This window comes from Musa acuminata, chromosome BXJ3-4 (genome assembly GCF_036884655.1).
Source record: "Musa acuminata AAA Group cultivar baxijiao chromosome BXJ3-4, Cavendish_Baxijiao_AAA, whole genome shotgun sequence".
Lineage (NCBI taxonomy): Eukaryota > Viridiplantae > Streptophyta > Magnoliopsida > Zingiberales > Musaceae > Musa > Musa acuminata.
The window spans coordinates 21,573,095-21,595,000 of NC_088352.1; the positions used below are offsets into that span (position 1 = coordinate 21,573,095).

At 40.5% G+C, this 21,906-nt stretch overlaps 4 protein-coding genes and 1 long non-coding RNA gene across 5 annotated transcripts in view; 2 read left to right on the forward strand and 3 right to left on the reverse strand.

The window, feature by feature from the left end:
* Positions 1-543: 543 nt before the first annotated feature.
* LOC103974265 (aspartyl protease family protein 1) lies at positions 544-4,992 on the forward strand. The gene is made up of 10 exons (XM_009389046.3): positions 544-1,034; positions 1,130-1,232; positions 2,282-2,517; positions 2,644-2,862; positions 2,984-3,116; positions 3,197-3,270; positions 3,356-3,449; positions 3,517-3,583; positions 4,464-4,535; positions 4,611-4,992. The coding sequence occupies exons 1-10, from the start codon at positions 724-726 to the stop codon at positions 4,835-4,837; spliced, it is 1,536 nt and encodes a 511-aa protein (XP_009387321.2). The 5' UTR covers positions 544-723; the 3' UTR covers positions 4,838-4,992.
* A 5,010-nt stretch (positions 4,993-10,002) lies between these two features.
* LOC135636647 (uncharacterized) lies at positions 10,003-14,501 on the reverse strand. The gene is made up of 3 exons (XR_010495983.1): positions 14,366-14,501; positions 11,749-12,855; positions 10,003-11,293 (listed from the first exon to the last, which is right to left on the reverse strand). It is a non-coding gene; the product is annotated as an uncharacterized LOC135636647 (long non-coding RNA).
* On the forward strand, positions 10,529-12,287 carry LOC135636646 (monooxygenase 2-like). Its single transcript, XM_065148522.1, has 6 exons — positions 10,529-10,661; positions 10,738-10,884; positions 10,956-11,024; positions 11,101-11,266; positions 11,358-11,586; positions 11,662-12,287. The coding sequence occupies exons 1-6, from the start codon at positions 10,588-10,590 to the stop codon at positions 12,195-12,197; spliced, it is 1,221 nt and encodes a 406-aa protein (XP_065004594.1). The 5' UTR covers positions 10,529-10,587; the 3' UTR covers positions 12,198-12,287.
* Positions 14,502-15,134: 633 nt separating the features above from the next.
* LOC135634736 (peroxidase 64-like) lies at positions 15,135-16,706 on the reverse strand. Its single transcript, XM_065145284.1, has 4 exons — positions 16,467-16,706; positions 16,187-16,375; positions 15,939-16,101; positions 15,135-15,708 (listed from the first exon to the last, which is right to left on the reverse strand). Exons 1-4 carry the CDS (start codon positions 16,659-16,661, stop codon positions 15,311-15,313), a joined length of 945 nt encoding a protein of 314 aa, XP_065001356.1. The 5' UTR covers positions 16,662-16,706; the 3' UTR covers positions 15,135-15,310.
* Positions 16,707-18,071: 1,365 nt separating this feature from the next.
* Positions 18,072-21,906, reverse strand: part of LOC103974262 (chloroplast protein FOR GROWTH AND FERTILITY 2) — a 3,837-nt gene continuing 2 nt past the window's right edge. Inside the window, exons 1-2 of the mRNA XM_009389043.3 lie at positions 21,350-21,906; positions 18,072-19,158 (exon numbers count right to left, since the gene is read on the reverse strand). The exon at positions 21,350-21,906 is cut by the window's right edge and continues 2 nt beyond it. Of these exons, the coding sequence (XP_009387318.2) occupies positions 18,355-19,158; positions 21,350-21,667 (1,122 nt within the window). The 5' untranslated portion in view covers positions 21,668-21,906 and the 3' untranslated portion in view covers positions 18,072-18,354. The remainder of the gene's footprint in view (positions 19,159-21,349) is intronic.

Sequence of the window (21,906 nt, forward strand, 5' to 3'; positions counted from 1 at the left end):
AGGCCGACGCGGCTTGGTTCGGGTCCGGATGACGGGTCGCCGTTTCCTTCAGGAATGAGCTCCTTGCCAATGTGTCCGGAGAGAGGCGCCTCGTCTTCGTCCCTGCACACAGGTTGGGTCGGGAGGCTTGACCCGACCCCTCCGATGACTAAGTTAGTCGGTGGTCGTGTTCCCCCCCCCCCATCCGTTTAGAATGCAAGGGTATTTATAGGGGAGTTTGGTGTTACCTGACGTGCCTGCTCGTAGGGGGCAGGATCGTACCTTCTGATGACATCTGACATCGTTGTTGGCGTGACGTGAGGAATCGAGCTTGAGCGATCATTAATGGGCCTCGGTTGGCGTTACGACCCGTGTCAGTCACACGCTGTCAGCCCGACAGAGACACGGGCGTCAACGGGTGTCACACAAGTTTTATCGTAATTATCACCCTCATCATATCATAATTTCAATCTCACTATCATCTTTGACGGGATGATTAACTCATAAGAATCCTCCTAATCATATTATTATTATTATTGACGGGCTTAAGTCATGAACTGGACAACGCGTTCGAGAGAGACAGTGGTATCCTTTTTGTACAGTGTCTCTCTCTCGGACGACCGACCGACCCACCACTGGCCTCGCCGTTGACGCAGTCCCCTCTAAACCCGCAACGACCCATTCCCTCCCATCAGACCCTCCTCCTCCTCATCCTCTCTACCATCGCCGTCGCTCTTCGCATCGATGGCCAGGAGTCTCCACCCCTTCCACCACCGCTACCTCCTCTTTCTCCTCATCATCATCGGCGCGGCCTCTACCGTAACCGTCGCGGCCGCACTCAGCCTCGACTTACACCACCGCTTCTCCGACCGCGTGAGGCAGTGGGAGGAGGACCACGGGCTCCCTGGCGCATGGTGGCCGGAGAAGGGCACCGCCGAGTACGCCGCCGCCCTCTCCCCCCACGACCGCGTCCTTCACCGCCGCTCCCTCGTCGATGGCTCGGTGCTTACCTTCGCTAATGGCAACGCCACCTTCTGGATCGACCTCCCAGGATTGTGCGCCCTCTCTGTCTCTCATTCTCTCGCTCGCTGAATTCCAATTCCAAAGGTGCTTTGTCTGATTTGTGTTGCGTCTTGTGTGAGGGAATCAGCTTATACTATGCGGTCGTTGAGCTGGGGACTCCAAACATGACGATTTTGGTGGCTCTGGACACGGGTAGCTCTCTCTTTTGGGTTCCATGTTCACTGACTCCAGTAAGCAATTCTTTTGTCTTCGGAAATCCTGTCATTCAAGCTAATCACAGAGTATGTCATTTTAGAAGTGAGATATGACTTTTAGCAAATCCAAGTCGTTGATGTCCAAAATCTCTTGTTTAAATAACCATACAATTTGCTCTCTTATGGCTTCTTGTTGGACATCTGCTGAGAGATATGTAATTACTGCTCAATTCCCTATCAATATGATCCAATTAAATACCTCCTGGAGTGAGCTTTACTCTGAAAATAAACTCCACAACGAAGTCTTTCTGAATAAACATCTGTGCATGTAAAAATTTTTCAGGTTCTTGATGTATTGATGCATCATCTATGTGCACTATGCAAGAGAATGCTTGAATCCTTTCTTTTATCCGTATTGGCTACCTTGTTTAATTTGGATTGGTGCTTGGTTTATGATTTATGTAGTTGATTATACAAGTATAACAGCTTTCCCTAGTTTGTGCAGGTTGAAGTTCTAGAATGTTTTACAATGATCATTCACAATCTTGTCGATAACATCTTTCACAATATCATCATGACCTGTATGAAGTACTCCTTCCTATAGATTTTTTACTTATTTAATTTATCATATTGTTTATATATATATATATATATATATATATGAAATTTGTGCTGCTATGATGAGAATAATGATTTGGATATGTAGAGTTACTAGGAAAGATAGTAAAAAAAATATTTTTATTCGTGAACAACTAGGTATCGCTTCAATGGAGGATAAGATAAGAGAGAATTGTTTAAGATGATGTGAGTATATGATTATGAGACCTGTGGATGCGGTAGTTAGAATAAATAAAATGATTAAAGCTAATGGTAAGAAAAGAGATAGAAGAAAATCTAAAAAGATCTCAATAGAAACTATAAGTAAAGATTTAAGTACTCTAAACTTAAATAAATATATGGTTTTTTAAAGATTTCAATGGCGGCAAAAGATCTATGTAGTTGACCGCAAATAGTTGGGACGTACAGATTTGTATTTTCTATTTTTCCTTGCATGATGTGCATTTAATTGATATATATTTGAACAGGTTAACAATTTGGAGGGTATCTATAGTCCTGGTCAATCATCAACCAGCCAAAATGTTCCCTGCAACAGCAGCTTCTGCGACCTCCGGAGCAAGTGTTCTGGAGCAAACAGTAATTGCCCTTATTTTGTTCGATATGCTGATGATAGTTCATCTTTGGGCATTTTGGTTGAGGACGTCTTATACTTGAGAAGAGAAGATGCTACTTCCAAAACTGTTGAAGCGCAGATCACATTTGGGTATATTCATCTTTGACTAATACTTCCATTTTATGATTAAGTAGAAAATTGATTTGACAGTCCTGTTGTCTTCACTAATACTTCCTTGATCAGAGCTTATGATTATTTTACTCTTGAGTTCTGCAGGTGCAGTGAGTATGTGGAAGGTATGAACATGGCATTACCCTATGGTATCTTTGGGCTTGGTATGGGAAATACTTCTGTGCCTAGCATTTTGTCAAGTAAAGGAATCATATTAGACTCTTTTTCCATGTGTTTTGGAGTTGATGGGATTGGGAGAATCAATTTTGGAGATAAAGGTAGCTTAGACCAAGAAGAGACACCATTTAATATTGACAACAGAGGGTGAGCTCCTTTGTCATTGATGTGTTTGTTGGCAATGCATTTTGTTTGAATGTTTTCACATCCTTTTATTTTCATCTGAAGCATAATCCATTTCCTCATCTTCTTGGATATTGTTCTCCAGCTTTTATAATATCAGCATAACCGGAATGGAAGTGGGCAATACTTCAATTGATTCAGATTTTAGCGTTATAGTTGATTCTGGCACCTCGTTCACATACTTACCTGATCCAGTTTATACAAAATTCACTGAAAGTGTAAGATTAGCAAATGGTTTATTCGAAAAACATGACAAGTTATTAAAGATATGCCGACTTATATTTGTTCCTCTTTACAGTTCAATGCACAGGTACAGGAGAACCGACGCAAACCTGATAATAGTCTACCTTTTGAGTTTTGTTATAATTCAAGGTTATCAATTTATGATGACAACTATTGGAATATTTTACAATGTTTATACGTATGTATCTAGGTCCTTAGTTTTTGCTTCATGCAGCTCAAGATATAGTTTTCAGCGGCCTAATATAAGTCTAATAGCAAAAGGTGGAAGCAAGTTTCCTGTCAGTCATCCGATGCTAATGTTCATAGAGGTAAAAGTTATTTATTTAATAGTCCAACAAACTTGCACCCTACTAACAATTGTATTCCATTTGTCAGAGGCAGCAAAATGTATATATATGTTGCCTGGCAGTTCTCAAGAGTCGTGGATTTAATATAATCGGGCGTAAGTTCTTCCATCTTCCATTTTGATTATTCCTGCATAGCTATAGTTTTGACTGAAAATGTTATCTTTTATGTAAGATTCATCGTACCATATCGTACCATACCGGCATTTCGACCCGGGCTTGGTACAGTACGATATCGGTGTACCGAACGGTATATCAGGGCATACCGAGCGATACATCCTGGTGTACCGAATAATTTTATATTTTTTTCATACTGTAGCACTGTAGCAGACGTTAGTTTTATGTCCTTGGGATTGTTGGTTAAATTGGCATTTCAAGTTGCTTTATATTTATGGCAACAAGTTTATGATTGGCTGCTTTATTTGGGCCTAGACGGTGTTTGGCTTTTGTGTAGAAGGGGTTGATTCCAACTAATATGACTTTTATGGACTTTTGTTCATAGACTTTCCAGTGTGCCGGTCATTCCTCTATGCTTCGTACTTTCATGTCTTTATTTTCGCGATATATAATCGTGGAATCGTCAACATCTGTGACTCTACAAAATCCAATTTTTTCTTGTTTAATATCCCAGTTCAAAGTTGAGAAGTACAATTGTGTTCTTGGGTATTTTTTAGTAAAATAAAAGAAGATAAAATGTGCTTGTCAAATCAAATAGGTAGCAGCACTACATTTGCAGCTAGACTGGGTCATAGCTGTGACTTGGATTAGTCAATTCTCGGGGTAAGCACTTAAAAGGTTTATACTGTCGATGATTGGGAAGAAAATCTGCCTTCTCTTCTGCATATGTCAGACCACAAATTCTATAGGTTTGAGCAATATTGATGCTCTGGTTGCTTTTTCATTTCCAATTTCGTTAGTTTGCAAGCTTTTCACCGAACTGACACGAGTTTACATGTTTTATGTTTGCATTTCATTCAGAAAATTTCATGACAGGCCTCCGCGTTGTCTTTGACCGAGAGAAGCTGAGTTTGGGTTGGAAGAAATTTGATTGTGAGTATATTTCACCAAACGAAAGCATCAGTTATCTACAGTTTTCATTGATCATGAAATTTTTCTGATGCTTAGGTTATAGTACTGAAAATTCCAGCACTAGGCCTCTTCAAAATCTCTCTCCTGCACCCTCTCCAGCACCTTCCCCAGGAGTAGCCTTTGAACCAAGCACTTCTGCAGAAGCCCCAAATCCAAGGAGCAACCATACTCAGGTTGTACAGACACCTCGTAATCGTTCATCACGTTCGAACTCTAAGATCAGTATCATCATGTCTCTTCTATTCTTTTGGGCGGTTCTCTGATCATCTTCCCTGGATCTGTACTCAGCCCTGAAAATAAAATCAGTTACCAGAAATTATCATGTATACTTAGTACCTGTCACTAGAAATTACACCAAATACAGCAGCTAATTCTGCCATTTTGTGATTATTCAGTATTCAGTCCCAAGTTGGTTGAAGTTTTCTTGAAGTTATATGGAATTTTATTATATGTAAATTATGTGGGTTTTTAGAAGGTACAATGTGTAAGAGAAATAGTAATGTCAGTAATAATATATTATGAGATATAAAGAGAAATAACTTTTGTATATGAATAAATATTAACAGGTCATAAAATATAGCGAAATTAAATAGAATCATAATAAAATAGAATACCAAGATATACTTACAAATTTTTTTTGATGTGAAGGGTAAAAATCACGGGGCAAACTAGAGATAATTTACTATAATAATAATGAATATACAAATCTCAATCTCTTGCCCAAAATTCTAACAACAATCATAAGAGAATAACTGAGATACAAGGATCACGTCACTATGTTCAATATCTAAATCCTCCCTAATTCTCTCTAAGTAAACATAGTAAGAATCTACTGTAGATTTAATCTAATTTGAGATAAGAACACTATTGGATAATTGAGAACAGTCTCTTTGTGTTGTCCTTGTTTTCTTCCCTTTCTTTCTCCTTGAATTTTTATCTTTTTCTCCTTCTTTTTGCTGCTGCAAGGATCTCCTATACTGCCCTATTTATGCCTCTTTCTGCCTTTAAAACGCAGTCACCCATACCACCCTAATATGAATTAGGGTTAAGTTAAGTGAGGAGGTGGGCTGTGGGTTGTGGGCTGTGGGCTGTTCAAGTCCACTATATGCTGAATCTATGGGCTACCAGCCCAACAACCTCCCTCTTCATCCCATAAGGGAGGCTGTCCCATGACTCCTCAATGTGAAGCCATGTCGACCAGTTGTCGGCATATCTCTTGTCTTTTTTTGGTAAGGTCTTTGTCAACATATCTGTTCTATTATCATTTGTGTGAATTTTCTGAAGCTGCAAATGCTTCTCTTTCTGCTCACTTTCAACTACTTCCTGGTAATTCTCTAGTTCACCTACATCAGTAAGCATCACATACTCATCTGTAGAGTATCTTCTAGAAGATTGACATTGTCTAGAAGATCTTCTCAACTAAGGTTCTGTATGAAGTTGCTCTCCAACTTATTCTTGTTCAACATGTTCAGTAGGTAGATCAACATTAGGCTTTATATCATCTTCCTACATATCTCCCCCATCACCCTGATATACTAGAGGAGTAACTAGGTCACAATCTGTTAATCCTTTTGCAGAAGTCTTAGCTTGTGTCTTCTTTTTCAAATCCTTAAAGGTTTGATCCTCAAAGAAGACCACATCTCTGCTTGCTTCTGAACAGCTTCTGCTTTTTTTTATCTCAAAACCTGTAACCAAACTAATAATGTGAATAACCAAGAAAAATACATTCTTTAGTCTTACCATCCAGCTTTGACCTCTTATTGTCTGGAACATGTGCAAATGTATGACAACCAAACACTCTCAAATACTTGTAGGAAATATCTTTCCCTGACTATATATGCTTTGCAACATCACCATCTAGGGCTATGCATGGCGACAAGTTGATCACATCAACTACAGTTCTCAAAGCCTCATTCCAAAACCTTTTGGGTAGCTTGGTCTGTGAAAGTATACATCTGATCTTTTCCATGATGGTGCGGTTTATCCTCTCTGCAATTGCATTATGCTGAGGTGTACTAGGAATTGTCATCTTATGATGGATCCTATATGACTTGCAATAATCATCAAATAATCCTGTGTACTCACCACCATTATATGATCTTATATATTTCAATTACCTTTTTGTCTCCCTAGCATGAAACACTTTAAAGACATTAATCACCTGATCTTTGGTCTTTAAAGCATATGCCCAAATTTTCCTAGAAAAATCATCTATAAAAGTGATAAAATAAAGTGTACTACTTATACTAGGAACATCAACAGATCCACCAGGAGTTTTTGTCCTCAAAGGACTACATACATCTGTATAAACATAGTCTAAGATATACATTTTTCTAGACAAAGCAAGACTAGCAAATGAAACTATGTGTTGTTTACTAGCCAAACAATCAATACAATGGTTCAAATGTGTACCTCTAAGGTCCGGATGTACCTCTAAGAGCTTGTAGCCCCTTCTCGCTCATGTGTCCAAATTGCCTATGCCACAACTCCATGCTAAAGTCTTTCTCTGTAGCATTTAACTGCTTACCATAAGCTTTAGCCTGTAACCTGTACAAAGTATGACATTTCTTTCCACTAGCTATAACAAGAGAACCCTTACCGAGCTTCCATTACCCTTTGTAAAATCTGCTATCATAGTCGAGTCTTCCAACTAAAATTAAATTCAGCCTCAAGTCAACCACATGCCTTACATCCTTAAGCACCAACATGCAGCCAAAGTTGGTCTTTAAATGGATATCACCTATTGCTAATGATGTCTACTGTGCCATAGTTGTCCATCTTGATAACACCAAAATTTTCAGACCTGTATGTAGCAAAAAACTCCCTCTATGGTGTAGCATGATAAGAAGCACCTGTGTCAATCACCCACTCAAGAAAAAATATCATCAAAAGGAGACAAAATCAAATAATCACCACCCTACACTATAGTTGTAGTATTATCCTTTGACTCTGTAGACTCCACTTCTTTTTTCTTTTTCTTGCTCTTCTTAGGTTGCTTACATTGGTTCTTGTAATGTCCTTTCTCATCATAGTTATAGCAAATAATATCTTTTCTTGATCTTGACTTGCTCCTACCCATGCGTGAACTGCTTCTAAACTTTGACCTTCCTTTGTTCTCTGAGATAAGTGCATGTGAATTATTCTGAGATATTACTGAATTCTTTATTCTCAACTCTTTATTCAACAAACTGCTTGTTACTTGACTCATGGTGATAACATCATCTGGCGCATCATTACTAAGAGAAACTACCAGTGTCTCCTAACTTTCTAGTAATTAATTGAGAAGTAACAATGCCTGCAACTCATCATCAATAGACATTTTCATAGAGGATAACTGGTTAGTAATACTCTGCATTTCATTCAAATGCTCAGCAATAGAAGCACTCTCTCTATATTTTAGGTTCACAAGTTTTCTGATCAAAAAAGCTTTGTTACCAGCTATTTTTCTTTCATAGAGACCTTCAAATTTTTTCTAAAGAGAATATGCAGAACTTTCAGTAGAAATATGGTGAAAGACACTATTATCAAGTTACTATCGAATAAACTCAATTGTTTTTTTGATCTAACCTCTTCCATTCATTATTTGTCATAGTCGTAGGTTTTGCACTATCCCCTACAAAGGTTCATATAAATCTTTGCAATACAATAGATCTTCCATTCTTGATTTCCATATCATCCAATTGTTTCCATTTAAACTAATAATGCGAGAAATATTATTGGCCTCCATGTTCAAATACAAAAATTAAATCACCCCAACCCTGCTTTGATACTAGTTGATGGGATATAAAGAAAAATAACTTTTATATATGAACAAATACTAGTATGCCATAAAACACAACGGAATTAAATGGAACTATAATCAAATAGAACACTAAGATATATGTAGAAAACCCCTTCAATGTGAAGGGTAAAAACCTTGGGGCAAACTAGAGATAATCCACTATAATAATAATAAATATATAAATCTCAATCTCTTACCCAAAACCCTAGTAATAATCACAAGAGAATAACTGAGATATAAGGATCACATCACTGTGCTCAATATCTAAATCCTTCATAATTCTTCCCAAGTAATCATAGTAAAAATCTACTATAGATTTGATCTAACCTGAGATGAGAACACTGTTTGATGTTTGAGAACAGTCTCTTTGTATTGTTCTTGTTTTCTTCTCTTTCCTTCTCTTTGGATTTCTGTCTTTTTCTCCTCCTTTTTACTACTGCAAGGATCTCCTGCCCTCGTTGTTGCCCTATTTATACCTCTTTCTGCCTTTAAAACATAGTCACCCACATCACCCTAATATGAATTAGGGTTAAGTTAAGTGAGGAGATGGGCTATGGGCTATTCAAGTTAAGTGATACTTGAATCTTGTAGAGCCTCCCAAAAAATGAAACCTCAACTTTAGTGGTCTTTATTGCATCTTATCTTTGTGTGGACATGATGCTAGTTCTTCAAGCAGGACATTTATCTTAGTTTCCAAGTAAAAACATTGTTGGACCATTTTTTTTCCTTTGTTTTTAATTAAGTGATTGCAGCAGATTTATCCTCCATATTTCATGCCAACATCTAACAAAAACTCAAAGTCAATCCGACGTTATTATGAGGTATCGTCAGGATGTCTTGTAAAACTTTCTAGATGTCCAAGATGGATGCGCTCACGGGCTCCAAAGGATGACTATTGTTAGGGGAAAAATTGGTAACGTCAGAGTCGATCCGACATTATTATGAGGTGTCGTTAGGATGTCTTGTGAAACTTTCTCGATGTCCAAGATGGATACGCTCACAGGCTCCGAGGATGACTATTGTTAGGGAAAAAATTGGTAACGTTAAAGTTGATTCGATATTATTATGAGATATCGTCAAGATATCTTGTGAAACTTTCTCGATGTCCCAGATGGATGTGTTCACGGGCTTCGAGGATGACTACTATTAGGGGAAAAATTGATAACGTTAGAGTCGATCCGACATTATTATGAGGTGTCGTCAGGATGTCTTGTGAAACTTTCTCAATGTCTAAGATGAATGTGCTCGTGGGCTCCGAGTGTGATTTACACAAAGATAAGGTCTTATCTTTGTTATCTCAATCAGTCAATTAACTGAACTTGTCATCTTACTTTCCATTATTGTTATAGAAATTGTCACCTTGCTCTTCATCATTGTCATTGGATCAATCATGGTCCAGTAAACCTTAAATTATACCTAAATTGTATCAATTATTAGAACTGGCACATAAGGTCACTCCAAATGAAGCGACAGATGGAAAGCGATTTCTGTCTCAATTAAAAATTTTAATTCTAATTTATTATTATTATTATTATTATTGTTGTTGTTGTTGTTGCAAACTTTTTATTCATTTTAATGCTGCCCACATCACAACATCCACCTATATATATATATATATATTATGATAACAGACGGACAATTATAATAAGTCTTCAAAATATTTATTCAGACAATTTAGTGTTTAGTGTACTGTTGATGTAATGAATACAATTTAATCTTACAAATATAACAAACATTTTGGCATTTCCTTGTTCAATGGTGATCCTACTTGCTTATGGTGTGCAACATCAAAATCATTTTTTTTTTTTTTTGACTCTCTACTTAATTGCTCACCCAATTTTGACTTAATCCCGACACCATTGACAAACTTTGACGCACGAAGCGCCACGAACCGTCGCCAACTACCCGCCTTGCAGTTGGCGGAGCAACTGGGACCCGCCTTCGATTCTTCTCCTCGATCGCGACATCCATAGCCGCCACACGCTATTGGATCAGTGTCTCGCTGTTGCTCTCGCCATCATCCAAAGCTCGGCCGCTTCTGATGATTCATCGCTGGAGCTGCCCAAATCGACCACTCAATGTTTTGGCCAGACTTGGCGGCTATGCCCGCATCTCTTTGTCGGCACGGCAGATTCGTCTCCCACCATCAGCACTGACCTCACACCTCCCTTCTATTTATCTCCTCCTCGGGCTCCTCCTTCTCTGCATCACCATTGCCTGATACAAACGAGAATGGAGGCCGTGGAGGGCATCGTCATCGTCGGCGCCGGGCTGGCGGGGCTCGCGGCGGCCGTGGGACTGCACAGGTACCGATCGACCTCGAACACCTTAATGGAGTCAGGATGAGCACTAGCTGATCGATGAAATGCCCTTCCAATGCAGGCTCGGGGTGCGCTGTCTGGTGTTGGAGTCATCCGATACCTTGCGGGCTGCTGGCTTCGCCCTGTCGACGTGGGCCAACGCGTGGAGAGCGCTGGACGCTCTCGGCGTCGGAGACACGCTCCGGAAGCAGCACGTCCGGCTCGAAGCGTAAGCGACGAACACGAGCGTCCATAATCTTCGCAGATGTGATTGGCTTCACAGGCATTTGGCCTTTGCAGGTTGGTCTCTTTCTCTGCGTCTTCTGGGTCAATCACCTCGACATTAGCAATCAAGGAATCAAAGAAACGGTGAGCGAAACCTCCCAAAATCTTCTTCTTTCCTTATGCTCGAGAGCTGGTTCTAATTCTTCTCTCTTCCAAGTAGTGGGGATGACGAGGTTCGTTGCGTCAGAAGAAACCTACTGGTCGAAGCCCTAGCCAAGGAGCTTCCACAAGGTACCATCAGGTACTCGTCCAAGGTGGTCTCCATGGAGGACGCAGGTCGATTCAAACTCCTCCACTTGGCAGATGGATCCACGCTCAAAGCCAAGGTACGGACGATCTTTTATGTGCGTCACCTGAGAAAGAGCAATCGGAGAGGGAGATCAGTTTCCGCACCATTGGTTTGCATGGTTTCTGCAGGTCTTGATCGGCTGCGATGGGATCAACTCCACTGTAGCCAAATGGCTGGGCCTCAAGGAGCCGACCTTCTCCGGGCGCTACGCAGCAAGAGGCTTCGCCATGTTTGAAGAGGGGCACGGATTCAAGCCGGAGTTTGCGCAGTACTTCGGGAGAGGCTATCGAGCAGGGTTGTTGCCCTGCGATGAAAACAGCATGTACTGGTTCTTCACATGGGCTGCCGGAGCAAATGGTGTGAGTTCCTCCACTGCCCGCTTGTATGTTTGGATTTCTTTTATATATATATATTATGATTATTTGTTTGCAGACGAAGAATGGAACAAAGATGTTATTAAGGTGAAGGAATTTGTACTGAGCAAGCTGAAGAGCGAAAAGGTTCCTCAAGAGGTCTTACAGGTAATAGAGAGGAGCGAGCTGAGCAGCGTAGCGTCCGCTCACTTGAGATACAGATCCCCGTTCAACCTGCTGTGGGGTGACATCAGCAGAGGGAACGTCTGCGTGACCGGGGACGCGTTCCATCCCATGACTCCCGACCTCGGCCAAGGCGGCTGCTCGGCGCTGGAAGACGGAGTTGTTCTGGCCAAGTGCTTAGGCGAAGCTCTCATCGGCGGACGGGAGGGAGGCGGAGAAGAAGACGAAGGCAGCAGGGTCGAGGCAGCACTGAAGAAGTATGCCGACGCCAGGAGATGGAGGGGCTTTGAGCTTGTCGCCACTGGTTATGTGATAGGGATCGTACAACAAGGCGGCAGCTGGGCCGCCCGTCTCCTGAGAGACCAGGTTTTGGCTGGTGCATTGACAAAGAAGTACATGAGTATGGCTGACTTCGATTGTGGCAAACTATGAAATCATTGTAATCTTCTATTAAAGGTAATCGAGAGTTGAGTGTAGCCAATGCAACGAAATAATATTGCTATCAGCAGTGCTTTTGTTTTATGATGGAAGGATCTCTTGTTCCGTGACAGAATGTGTGTTTAACAATAATATATAAACCTACTGATAGATAGATAGATAGATATGAAGAGAGAGAATTCATTCTCCAGTAATTGCACAATACCAAATCATTGCCATACCACATAAAAAACCATACTCTACATCAGGCTCTGTTTTTGCCAAAAAAAAAAAAAGCAAGAGTACAGTGTATTTGGCACACAAAGATTTCATCATGTATCTTAACCAACATTTAGGAATTATTTACTAAATGTTCTGTGAAATGAGAATTGGATCTGGGTGCCAATTTGCATGAAACAAAACCATAAATAAATACACACTGTTGATGGAAAGAAGAAGAAGTTAAGAGATTTGCGTAGCTGTTCAAATTGGTGGGAAAATTTTAGCTAGTGTTGACTTGAATCGATGGGACAAGAATGTTCCTGGATCTTCTCAGATAAGATGGCATTGTTTGCAAGTGAACCGATCGAGCAGCCTCCAATGTTGGCCTCGCAAGCTTTACTAATGTAATGACTGTGTCTGCAGGAGTGGCCCTCGATGACGTCTTCCAATGCTACATCAGTAATATATAAACTCAGATAAGCAACAAGAATATCGATAAAAACCAATCTCATGCTAATGTGTTTCTCACGAAACCATAGCAGGACATATTCTGTGAAACTGACAACGTTCTGGCACTTCAAAAGAAACACAAGTGAAATGATTTCGAGAACTGCAGTACTACCAAAGGTGGTCATCGACAGCAACATGTAGAAGCAAGGCAAAGTGCAAAAATATGAAACCGACTCGAAGGGCACGAGAATAGCCAAAGCACGAAAGTATGAATTTACTACAGTACACAGTGAAATCTAGTTGTGGCAGGATCAAGTTGTTTTCCAGTAGCCACAGTTAAAAATTTTTACATATTAGATACTGTGCTTTGGGTCATCTGAATTCAACCATAGAATTCAAGGCATTATGAGAAAAAGAGATTGTTATGCCAGATTGTTAAGGCCAATAGAACAATACTATACTACCTGTTTGTCCTTTTTACACAAAGACCGCTAGTCTAGTCCAATACAAATCCTATAGATAGCAAAAAGAAGAGCTGAAAACACTACTAATGTTATTAATACAGGTATTGTCCAATTGAAAGTGCACAGAGACTAATAGTTAGTATGGGAGAAACCACAATCTTGCTTATCTGATTAACTTCAATAAAACAATAAAAATAATTCTTCCATGAGACTGTTGATATTTGTCCAAGGACATCTTAGAAGAAACACTTGTAGCCTCAATAGCTAGAATTGAAGAAAAAACATTTCTAAAGCATTCAAAGGCCATCAATGACTATGGAGATTCTTCCATGTAACTTTCTTTTGTATATTACAGACAAAATCGATAAGCGAACTCAAACAGATGTAAGAAGCTTGTACCAGTAGAAGCCAGCATCTGTACAACCTAATTGAATGCTTGAAGCTAAAGATGATCAGATGCATTCTTGATATTGGTAAAAAAAAGAGCCAGCTTTTCAATTGATCCTTTATTAAGATCAGAAATCACCAAGTGTCTTAGTAGTCACAGAATTCACCAAAGCAAAAATTTAAAGTACCCACTATCAAGATCAAAAACCTAACTTTTACAATCACCAGACTGAGGAAGCATTTGATCGGCCCTAAAAGAACACAGTACGGAGAGGTAACGATGAGAAAACCCTACCTCAAACAAATAGAAATCTCATACGAGTTGTCTACAAAGATACTAAACTAAGCACCGGCACTCTCCCCAGTATCTAATCATGTTGGATTCAAGCCCAAATGAAAGAAAGACGAATATAATCAAGATGCAAGGTTTGTGCAAGAACCTCCAACCAAAATAGAATGCACAAAGAACAATCCGCCGAAGGTCTTCTCTTGCTCCCCTTTCCTTTCATGAGGAAGGAGCACGAATTTACCTCCATTTGGTTCAGTGTTTGATTCTCGATTGGTGAGATAAGGGTTCGAGGAAGCGGGCATGTTGTCAGTGTTAATCAACAAAGGCAAACGCATGAATGGAGGACTTAAGAAAGGAGAAAGGATTCGAACCTGGATGGCTTTGGTGTAGGGGCCGATCGCCCGGCGTCGTCGAAGAGACGGCGATGGCGGTGGAGGCACGGTCTCTCGATTTGTTTCAGCGGTTCGATCCGAGTGATAAACAAAAAAAGCAGATCAGTCCGGCCGGTCGAACCGCAAATTCGGAAATCCAACATTGAACCGTTTGTACCTTTAAATATACCCTCAATTCTAGAAGAAAAATCTTATTATACATGTCATTCTTATCCTCTATTTATGTTTATTATGAAATAGTAATTTTATCTTATATATTTTATATTCGTATAATATTATATTATATTATAATAAAAACATTAAATTTAAATCATATTTATCTCTGATCTAATTCTAATAAGTTGCTTTTTTTTTATAGGAAGATATATGTTTAAATTAAACTCCTCTTTTTTGGGGGCATAATTTGCGTTAAACTACTTCAAGCTTCACATTCTAGCATATATCAAGAATTTTCTATACAATTAAGCGGTCTTTTTTTTTCATCCAAACATGACAGGAAAATGGTAGATTTTTTATTATTTATAGTGGTCATATAATAATAATAATAATAATTATTATTATTATTATTATTATTATTATTATTATTATACAAAAGATAAGTTATGAAAGTGAGATTCGAGTTTAAAATCTTAGGATAATTTATTATTATTATTATTATTATTATTATTATTATTATTTACTAGCTAATCCAGTGCACATTTTATGAACATGTTGTAAATTACATTAGCTAATGAGGAATACATCCATCTCCACTTAACATTGTCACTCTATTAGATATTTATTTGGAAGGAGACAGTTCAGCTATCTTTATTCCATCCTTGCATGCACACACACACAAAGGAGAGGATGACAGCCTAAAAGAAATAATGCACCCACCATCTCTACCCATTCCATTGTACCTAACTCTAGCTAAAGAACGAACCTTCACTGATTAACCACCCTGCAGTCCTTCCTCACTTCCTGCCCACCTTGAATGCTTCCCATTCTGATCATGGACTTGACAAAAGCCTCGAAGAACTCTTCTTGCGAAGCAGCAAACTTGGATGCCAGTTGTTTGGTCTTGGGGTGGGTCAAAAGAGCTTCGTCGGAAGAGAACAGTCCCTTCCCTTGGATGAGCAGCTTGTAGTAGGCGTTGTCGAACACTGTGGTGGTGGAATCCATGGCTGATCCTGCGTTCTTTACCTTGTTGTGAGCCGGGCACACCTTCCTCAGCCTCGCCGCGAAGTCGGAGTTCATCGACGGATCCACGTCGTGGGTCGCGTCGAAGTTGTGGATCCGATTCTGGAAGGAGGAGCAGTGAGCAAACCCTAAAGTGTGGCCACCTGCACCATGCAGATACAAGGTCAGAAGGTAGTGGTGATCTTGGTAATGTCAGTGACACAGAGCCTCTTGTGGATTAGTTAATGAAGAGACCAGACCAATAATCGAAGAGGATACCAATCGAAGGCTCTATGATGGCCTTTCTTGCACTTGGCTGACATGATACGCTTGCTATATCTGTTTGTTTTCTTCTTTGGTGACAGATAGAGTTGATTTTTTGCTGCATTATTACCTGTTAGTGCTACAAGATCCTTTGTGGAGAGTCCCCTCTGTGAGAAGATCTGCTTCAGCTGGGAGAAGTCCAAGGTTGGAGCTGGAAGCTGTGTTGACTCACTGGCCTTGGAAACCCTTCCATCTTTCCTCCCCTTTGGAACCTCCCACTTGGGTCCTCCTGACTGCAACCCATAGCATACCAGGATCAATATCACAGGCATTCGATCAGTTGTTGGGGTGAACACCTGCTACGTATTGTGTGCTCACCAGGGCCACTGCATCTCTGGCAGCCAGTGCCAATATATCAGCACAAGAAACCACACCAGGGCACAACTTCTCCACAGCTTTCTTGGCATTGTCTATGACATAGAATGCATGCAGTGAGATGTTGGGTGGCCCATCCTTCTCCGCAGTGTTGTTCCCCTTGGAGTTCAACAGCACTGAGGCATCACAACCCTACAAGAAACAGAGAGTGCAGCCACAGTTGGCCATTATCATTCATGCCCTTCGAACGATGGACACAGGGGAAGGAGGGGAGATCATGCACCCGAACGAAGCAATCATGGAAATGCATCCGAAGCAACGCTGCAGGAACAGTGTTGTCATTGGCCGTCGCTCGCTTCACGGCCTCCATCACGGCCGCCTCCGCCTGCGGGCAAGTCTCGGTGTAGTAACCCACGCTGAGTGCATCACCCAGACGAAGAAGGGAGAAGATGAAGAGTGAGGCGACGAGTGAAGCCATCGTTTGCTGCTATCTCCTACACTTTTTCCTTTGACGATAAAAAGGATGAGGAGGAGTGGAGTATATATACACACTGAAGACTGAAGAGTATCCACCACCAAAGAGCTGTTAATATTGGATGATAAAGGTGGTTTAATTTAAGTGTTGGGTGAGCGAGGACAATGATTATGGAGTAGTGTTCTTGAAGGTTTCTTCACATGCCATATACACACACTCGTCTCTTTCTCATCGCAAAGGTTTGGAGGACTTTAAGAGATTAATTATAGGTCATTTGCAACGACACATCCTTTAGAGACTTACGAAATTGACCTCTCCTTGAACAACTTGAACTCTGAAGCAGCAAGACAACATAAAAGATCAGGACATGTAAGGTAAGTGATCTTTGGATTGCCTGTTGGAATTGAAGTGCTTGGTGGGACCAAGGATTGAGACCCAGGAACCAATTGTTACCTTGAGAAACCACTGGAACACAATGAAACAGTCCAAGGTATATCGTCTCTTTTACTGTTTTACTGTTTTACTGTGATCATGAACAAAGCTAAATGATATCAGTAAATATATATAGAGGAAAAGAAGAATGGCATGAGCTGAGCTAGAAGACAATGGTGGGTGGAGTTGAACTATCAATTGGGGATTGGTTAGAGAGCTTTATGGGCACATAATATTCCTCCAGCTTCGTTATCAACCCACACTACATAAAGCTATCGACGTGATGGGAGGATGGGGCTCAAAAGTTGGAGTAGGAGAATGGCGAGAACCAACTACGTTGTCGTCACACCTTTCCTTCATCACCAGTGATGAGGCAGTAGTCGTCAAAAGAGATCCAAGTATCCGACAATGAAGAGCAGCTAAGTTTAATGGTGTTAGGCAACAGAAAAATTAGGTGCCAAAAGTAAAGTGTTAATGTAAAGATCAAGTAGGATGAAAATGATTGACGATTGACGTACTAGGAGCGTCACTTTCTCCATGTCACCGTGTTGTATCCTAGCATGGATTAAGTTGATGTTAACGTGTGTTGTTTTCGTGAGGGATCGTTGGGTACGTGCATGCAGTGCAGTCGATGTGTTTAGGTATATATGCATGACTTTGGAACCACGACAGGACGACGGTAATTGATCCCTCTTGGCTCATATATTTTTAGTATTGTCGCGTTTGGAAGAGTGAACATATAATTGTTCTAATAAGCTTAATAGGCTCAAAAATAAAAGAGACCATATAATTGTTCTAATAAGCTTAATAGGCTCGAAATAAAACAAATAAAATAAAAAATATAGACTGCTGGCATCATAATACACACGTAGAAATCCTCAGCTGTCTAAAAATTCATACTAGTGTAAGATACAATCAAATAAACAAAACTAGATTGATGGCAAAAATTATTAACTTACGACATGATTCAAAGTCGAGAGCTGAAATACGATCGATCATTCGGTCATGATTACTTGTCAAAGTAGAACAAAAGCGAATAGCTAAATCTGTAAAGGCTTGAAATTTCCAAGACTAGGATAAAAGCAAAAATAACCTTGGTCTAGGGCAGACTTGACCATGGTTAACATTATGAGCTAAAGGTAGATAGTTCAACTCAAAAAATTTAACTGTGATGCTGGTGACTTGCATGGCGAAAGCCGGTTCTTAGAAAGGCTGTGCTGTCGAGATTTAAGGATGCCAAGAACAATGTTAGTCGAGGCGAAGCTCAATACAGGCTGAAGCCAAAGAACTGGCTAATTAGAATAGCAAGTCCCATGGATATTGCTACGAGTGAAGCAGCCCATGTTAGTTTCTCTGTGATCCTAGGAACCCTTTCTTTCAGTGCTTCTGTGCATGTTCCGATGAATACTGTGTAACTCCCCATTGCAAACACGGTGCCGACGAGAAACATGCATAAGAAAGCGGCGCCAGCCACGCGTGATGGAAGCGCCAGTGCTGGCAAGATCATCATGAGTGCATCGGGCTGTAGACCGTGCACAATGCCGGTGGCAAAAGTTGCGAATCCAATCTGTTTCTTCCCACTGGAGCTGGCATCTAACGGCTCCGCAAGGCACTCCCCGTTATCTAGAGCAACACAGGGAGTAGGCACCTCGGATGCCTCCCTGATTCCAAGAGCACCTATGATGAGCAGAGTAAAACCGACAACTCTGGTTCCCCATGTGCGGATGATCTCAATGTGTAGACGATCTTTGAGCGTGAGAAACAGCAAACCAAAAATCACTTGACCAGCATCGTGGCCACATCCCCAAAGGGCTCCAACTATAGCACTCTCTATCCTTGATCTTCCAATGGATAATGGAGCTAAGGCAGCAAGATGGTCAGGGCCGGATAATGTGTGCAAGCAACCAGCAAAAAAGCCAGTCCAAGCACTAGTTAACAACTCAGTTCTAATAAGTTGTCCAGCCGGTTTGGCAGCAGATTGCACTGTCGCAAAAGAGGGTTGTGCCAGAATCGGATGGATTATTGCCATTACAATTGCTGAAAGGACAATTACAGCAGAGCGAGCAACCTGAAAAGTTACCAAATGCAAAGTTATGAAAGAAACTTAACATTGAAGATGGAAAAAGCTGTGTTTAGTATAAAAGGTTGCTCAATGGAACTCCATGTTCACCAAAAAACCTGGTGAAAAAATATTGTTGGTCTTTTAATGGATGGTGTGTCACCTTTAAATCATAATCATAAGAAATCAACAATCACAGTAAGAGCATTCTCAAAACAAGGTACCTGTATCATCTAGAAAATGAAAAGGGTAGCATAGTCAAGTATTGAAATTTCTTCTAGGGCAAGTATGTCCAGAGTTAAGCATGCCAACCACAGCTCTAAAAGCATCAATTTCATTCTGACTCAAACATATATTCTCAAACAGATCCATCAATTTGCAGCCTCAACTGAAAATGATAAACTTTGCAGTCCAGTTGAACTACCATAAATGTTGCCTTGTTAGCCTAGTTATACTGGAAATGAGCTAATGCTATCTAAAAATGCAAAACAAGGAAATAAAACCAAAATTATTAGCCAAACACCTAAACTTACAACCATAGTTGTGCAGATAGACACAAAGACAAAAACAAAAACTCAAATGCAAAGATTCACAAAGCATTTACAACTTGCTAATCATGGAGTTTCTATTTTGGAAGATTGGTCACAGTAACCAATCTTCATTGCCTAAAAGAAACAAAGGCAAAGAAAAAAAAAAGGAACCTACACTTGCTCCTGAATCTCCTTCATTTTCCTCCTAATGATTCTCAAAATCTGCCTCCTATTATTATCGTGCTATAGTTTACTTCTAATGGCAACTTATTCTAGGAAACTTTTTTCTGTGACCGCTTGCCTAAGGCTACAATATGAAGGTTTCAAACACAACAATGCCCCAAAAGAGAATGAAGGAGTCAATTTGAGATAGAATGAGCAGTTGATCCAACGCGGACAAATTGAAGCAACAGCGGGCATCATAACACCAAAGACAAAACAACCGACATCTCGTCCGATGATAACTGTACTAAGTATTTGCACTTCAAAAATTTTATGAATCAACCAACAATTGAAGACTTGAAGAAATACAGTAAGAGTAACAAGGGAATACAAATAGCAGTTACGTTTCATTTTTTTCTTAACTTATAAAGTTGTTTACTATGCATGCAGCAAAAACATTATGAATGTATCTTTAGAAGTGGCAACACAAACTTTGAAGAGAATAGACTGCAAATAAAATATGGATGTATAACATCTCCATAGACAATGTAAACCAACTACTGATGATCTTCAGACTTGAGTACCCACAATTAGTACTGGTCTTTAAACTTTTATGAAAATGATTATAAATACAGGCAGAGTAATTATATCAAGAAACGTCAAATAAAAGAAAGATGGAAGATGAGTAACTCGATCTAAAGAAAATATGAGATGCATAAAATGGATAGTTGCTGCACAAGAGATTATAAATTCAGTTTGAAAACAAGGCTGTGGATTAAATGTTACACATAACATGTCTAAAATTTGTCACCAATATAATAGCACATGGACAATCTTATCCTACCACAGATTCCAACTTTCTAGGAGACCAAGCTTCCCTCGAGCATCGGGTGAACAAATGAAAAGCAAGTTAAAAGCAAAAGGGGAAAGAAGCTCATATGCGCATGCTCAAGGTCAGAAATCCAGAGAAGAAAATTCACAGCTATTTTGGAAATGCAGATCCTTACCACAGTGCACAAGTCAGTTTTAGCCATTTCATTTTTGCTTAAGGTCTCTCTCCTAACTTAAATTGCTTAAGATCCGTTGTAACTAAAATCTACCCATTTACTTCACAACATTAACCTCCCAGGCGTATCTGCTAAAATAATAAAGCAAGAAAGTATTCCGAAATTTATATCTTAATATTCACCCAAGTATGCTCTCTGCACATCTGAGTCACAAGTAAAAAGGAACCAAATGCGCTTATACGTGTCTTTCAATCCCCAGAAACGCATTGCATTTTAAAATCCTGTAGTAGACCTAAAATAATCATCGCAAGATCGAGCGGCAACTCCGAAATTAAAGGGAAAAGTACCGTCCACGTACCAATTTTTCTAACCACAATTTTTCTTAATAGAAAATTCGAATATTTGCCAATACTTACCCCGTTCTAAGCAAATTCAAAACCAAATGAAGCAGCAAAAGGGTAAAGGGTTTAAAAGGACCACAAAGGACGCACAAAATCGCACCTTTCGAAGTAAAACCACATCCAATACTGTTCCTCCTCCTCCTTCTCGTCCTCCGGAGAATTGGTCACGTAGCTGAGCTGGCCGTGGCTCCCCCTGTGCCCAACGGACAGCAAGAGGCGGCCCTTTTTGCTTGGAGACGAGCACGGGCGGGGGCTTCAGATCCCGACGCGGCGTCAACCAAGGGCCGAACTTTAGATCGGCGGGGGACCGAAGGCGGAGCAAAGAACGAAGCCTGGGGATCTGCGGGAGAGCCGCTGTCCGAGATGGGATAGAGGAGGAGGAGGAGGAGGAGGAGGAGGAGGAGATAAGCCTCTCCATGGAAGAGGGTTTCAGGGAGAGAGAGAGAGAGAGAGAGAGGTGGGGGGGGGATCTAGTCGGCGAAGTCGAAATGGGATTGGGAGCACCGCGCAGTCTGTTGGTGTGTGGAGTTGCTGGCGGTGGTCCGCCCTGTGGACGTGGATGGAGGAGGAATCACAAGTCACGGGTTTGAGAGCTCCAAACCTTCGCGTACTTCTCTCCCTCTTAATGGTCTCATGCTGGTCTTCGGTGCGATGTCT

What these genes read in the sequence shown, in the direction of transcription:
- LOC135636646 (XM_065148522.1), top strand. Translation starts at nt 10,588, where the DNA reads ATGGAGGCCGTGGAGGGCATCGTCATCGTCGGCGCCGGGCTGGCGGGG. An exon ending in CAGCACGTCCGGCTCGAAGC is followed by an intron (nt 10,885 to 10,955) that starts GTAAGCGACGAA and finishes TGGCCTTTGCAG; the next exon opens with GTTGGTCTCTTTCTCTGCGT. An exon ending in ATGGGCTGCCGGAGCAAATG is followed by an intron (nt 11,587 to 11,661) that starts GTGTGAGTTCCT and finishes ATTTGTTTGCAG; the next exon opens with ACGAAGAATGGAACAAAGAT.
- LOC103974265 (XM_009389046.3), top strand. Translation starts at nt 724, where the DNA reads ATGGCCAGGAGTCTCCACCCCTTCCACCACCGCTACCTCCTCTTTCTC. An exon ending in TGGATCGACCTCCCAGGATT is followed by an intron (nt 1,035 to 1,129) that starts GTGCGCCCTCTC and finishes TGAGGGAATCAG; the next exon opens with CTTATACTATGCGGTCGTTG. An exon ending in TGGATTTAATATAATCGGGC is followed by an intron (nt 3,584 to 4,463) that starts GTAAGTTCTTCC and finishes CATTTCATTCAG; the next exon opens with AAAATTTCATGACAGGCCTC.
- LOC135634736 (XM_065145284.1), bottom strand. Translation starts at nt 16,661, where the DNA reads ATGGCTTCACTCGTCGCCTCACTCTTCATCTTCTCCCTTCTTCGTCTG. An exon ending in TCCATGATTGCTTCGTTCGG is followed by an intron (nt 16,376 to 16,466) that starts GTGCATGATCTC and finishes TGTTTCTTGTAG; the next exon opens with GGTTGTGATGCCTCAGTGCT. An exon ending in CCAGAGATGCAGTGGCCCTG is followed by an intron (nt 16,102 to 16,186) that starts GTGAGCACACAA and finishes TATGGGTTGCAG; the next exon opens with TCAGGAGGACCCAAGTGGGA.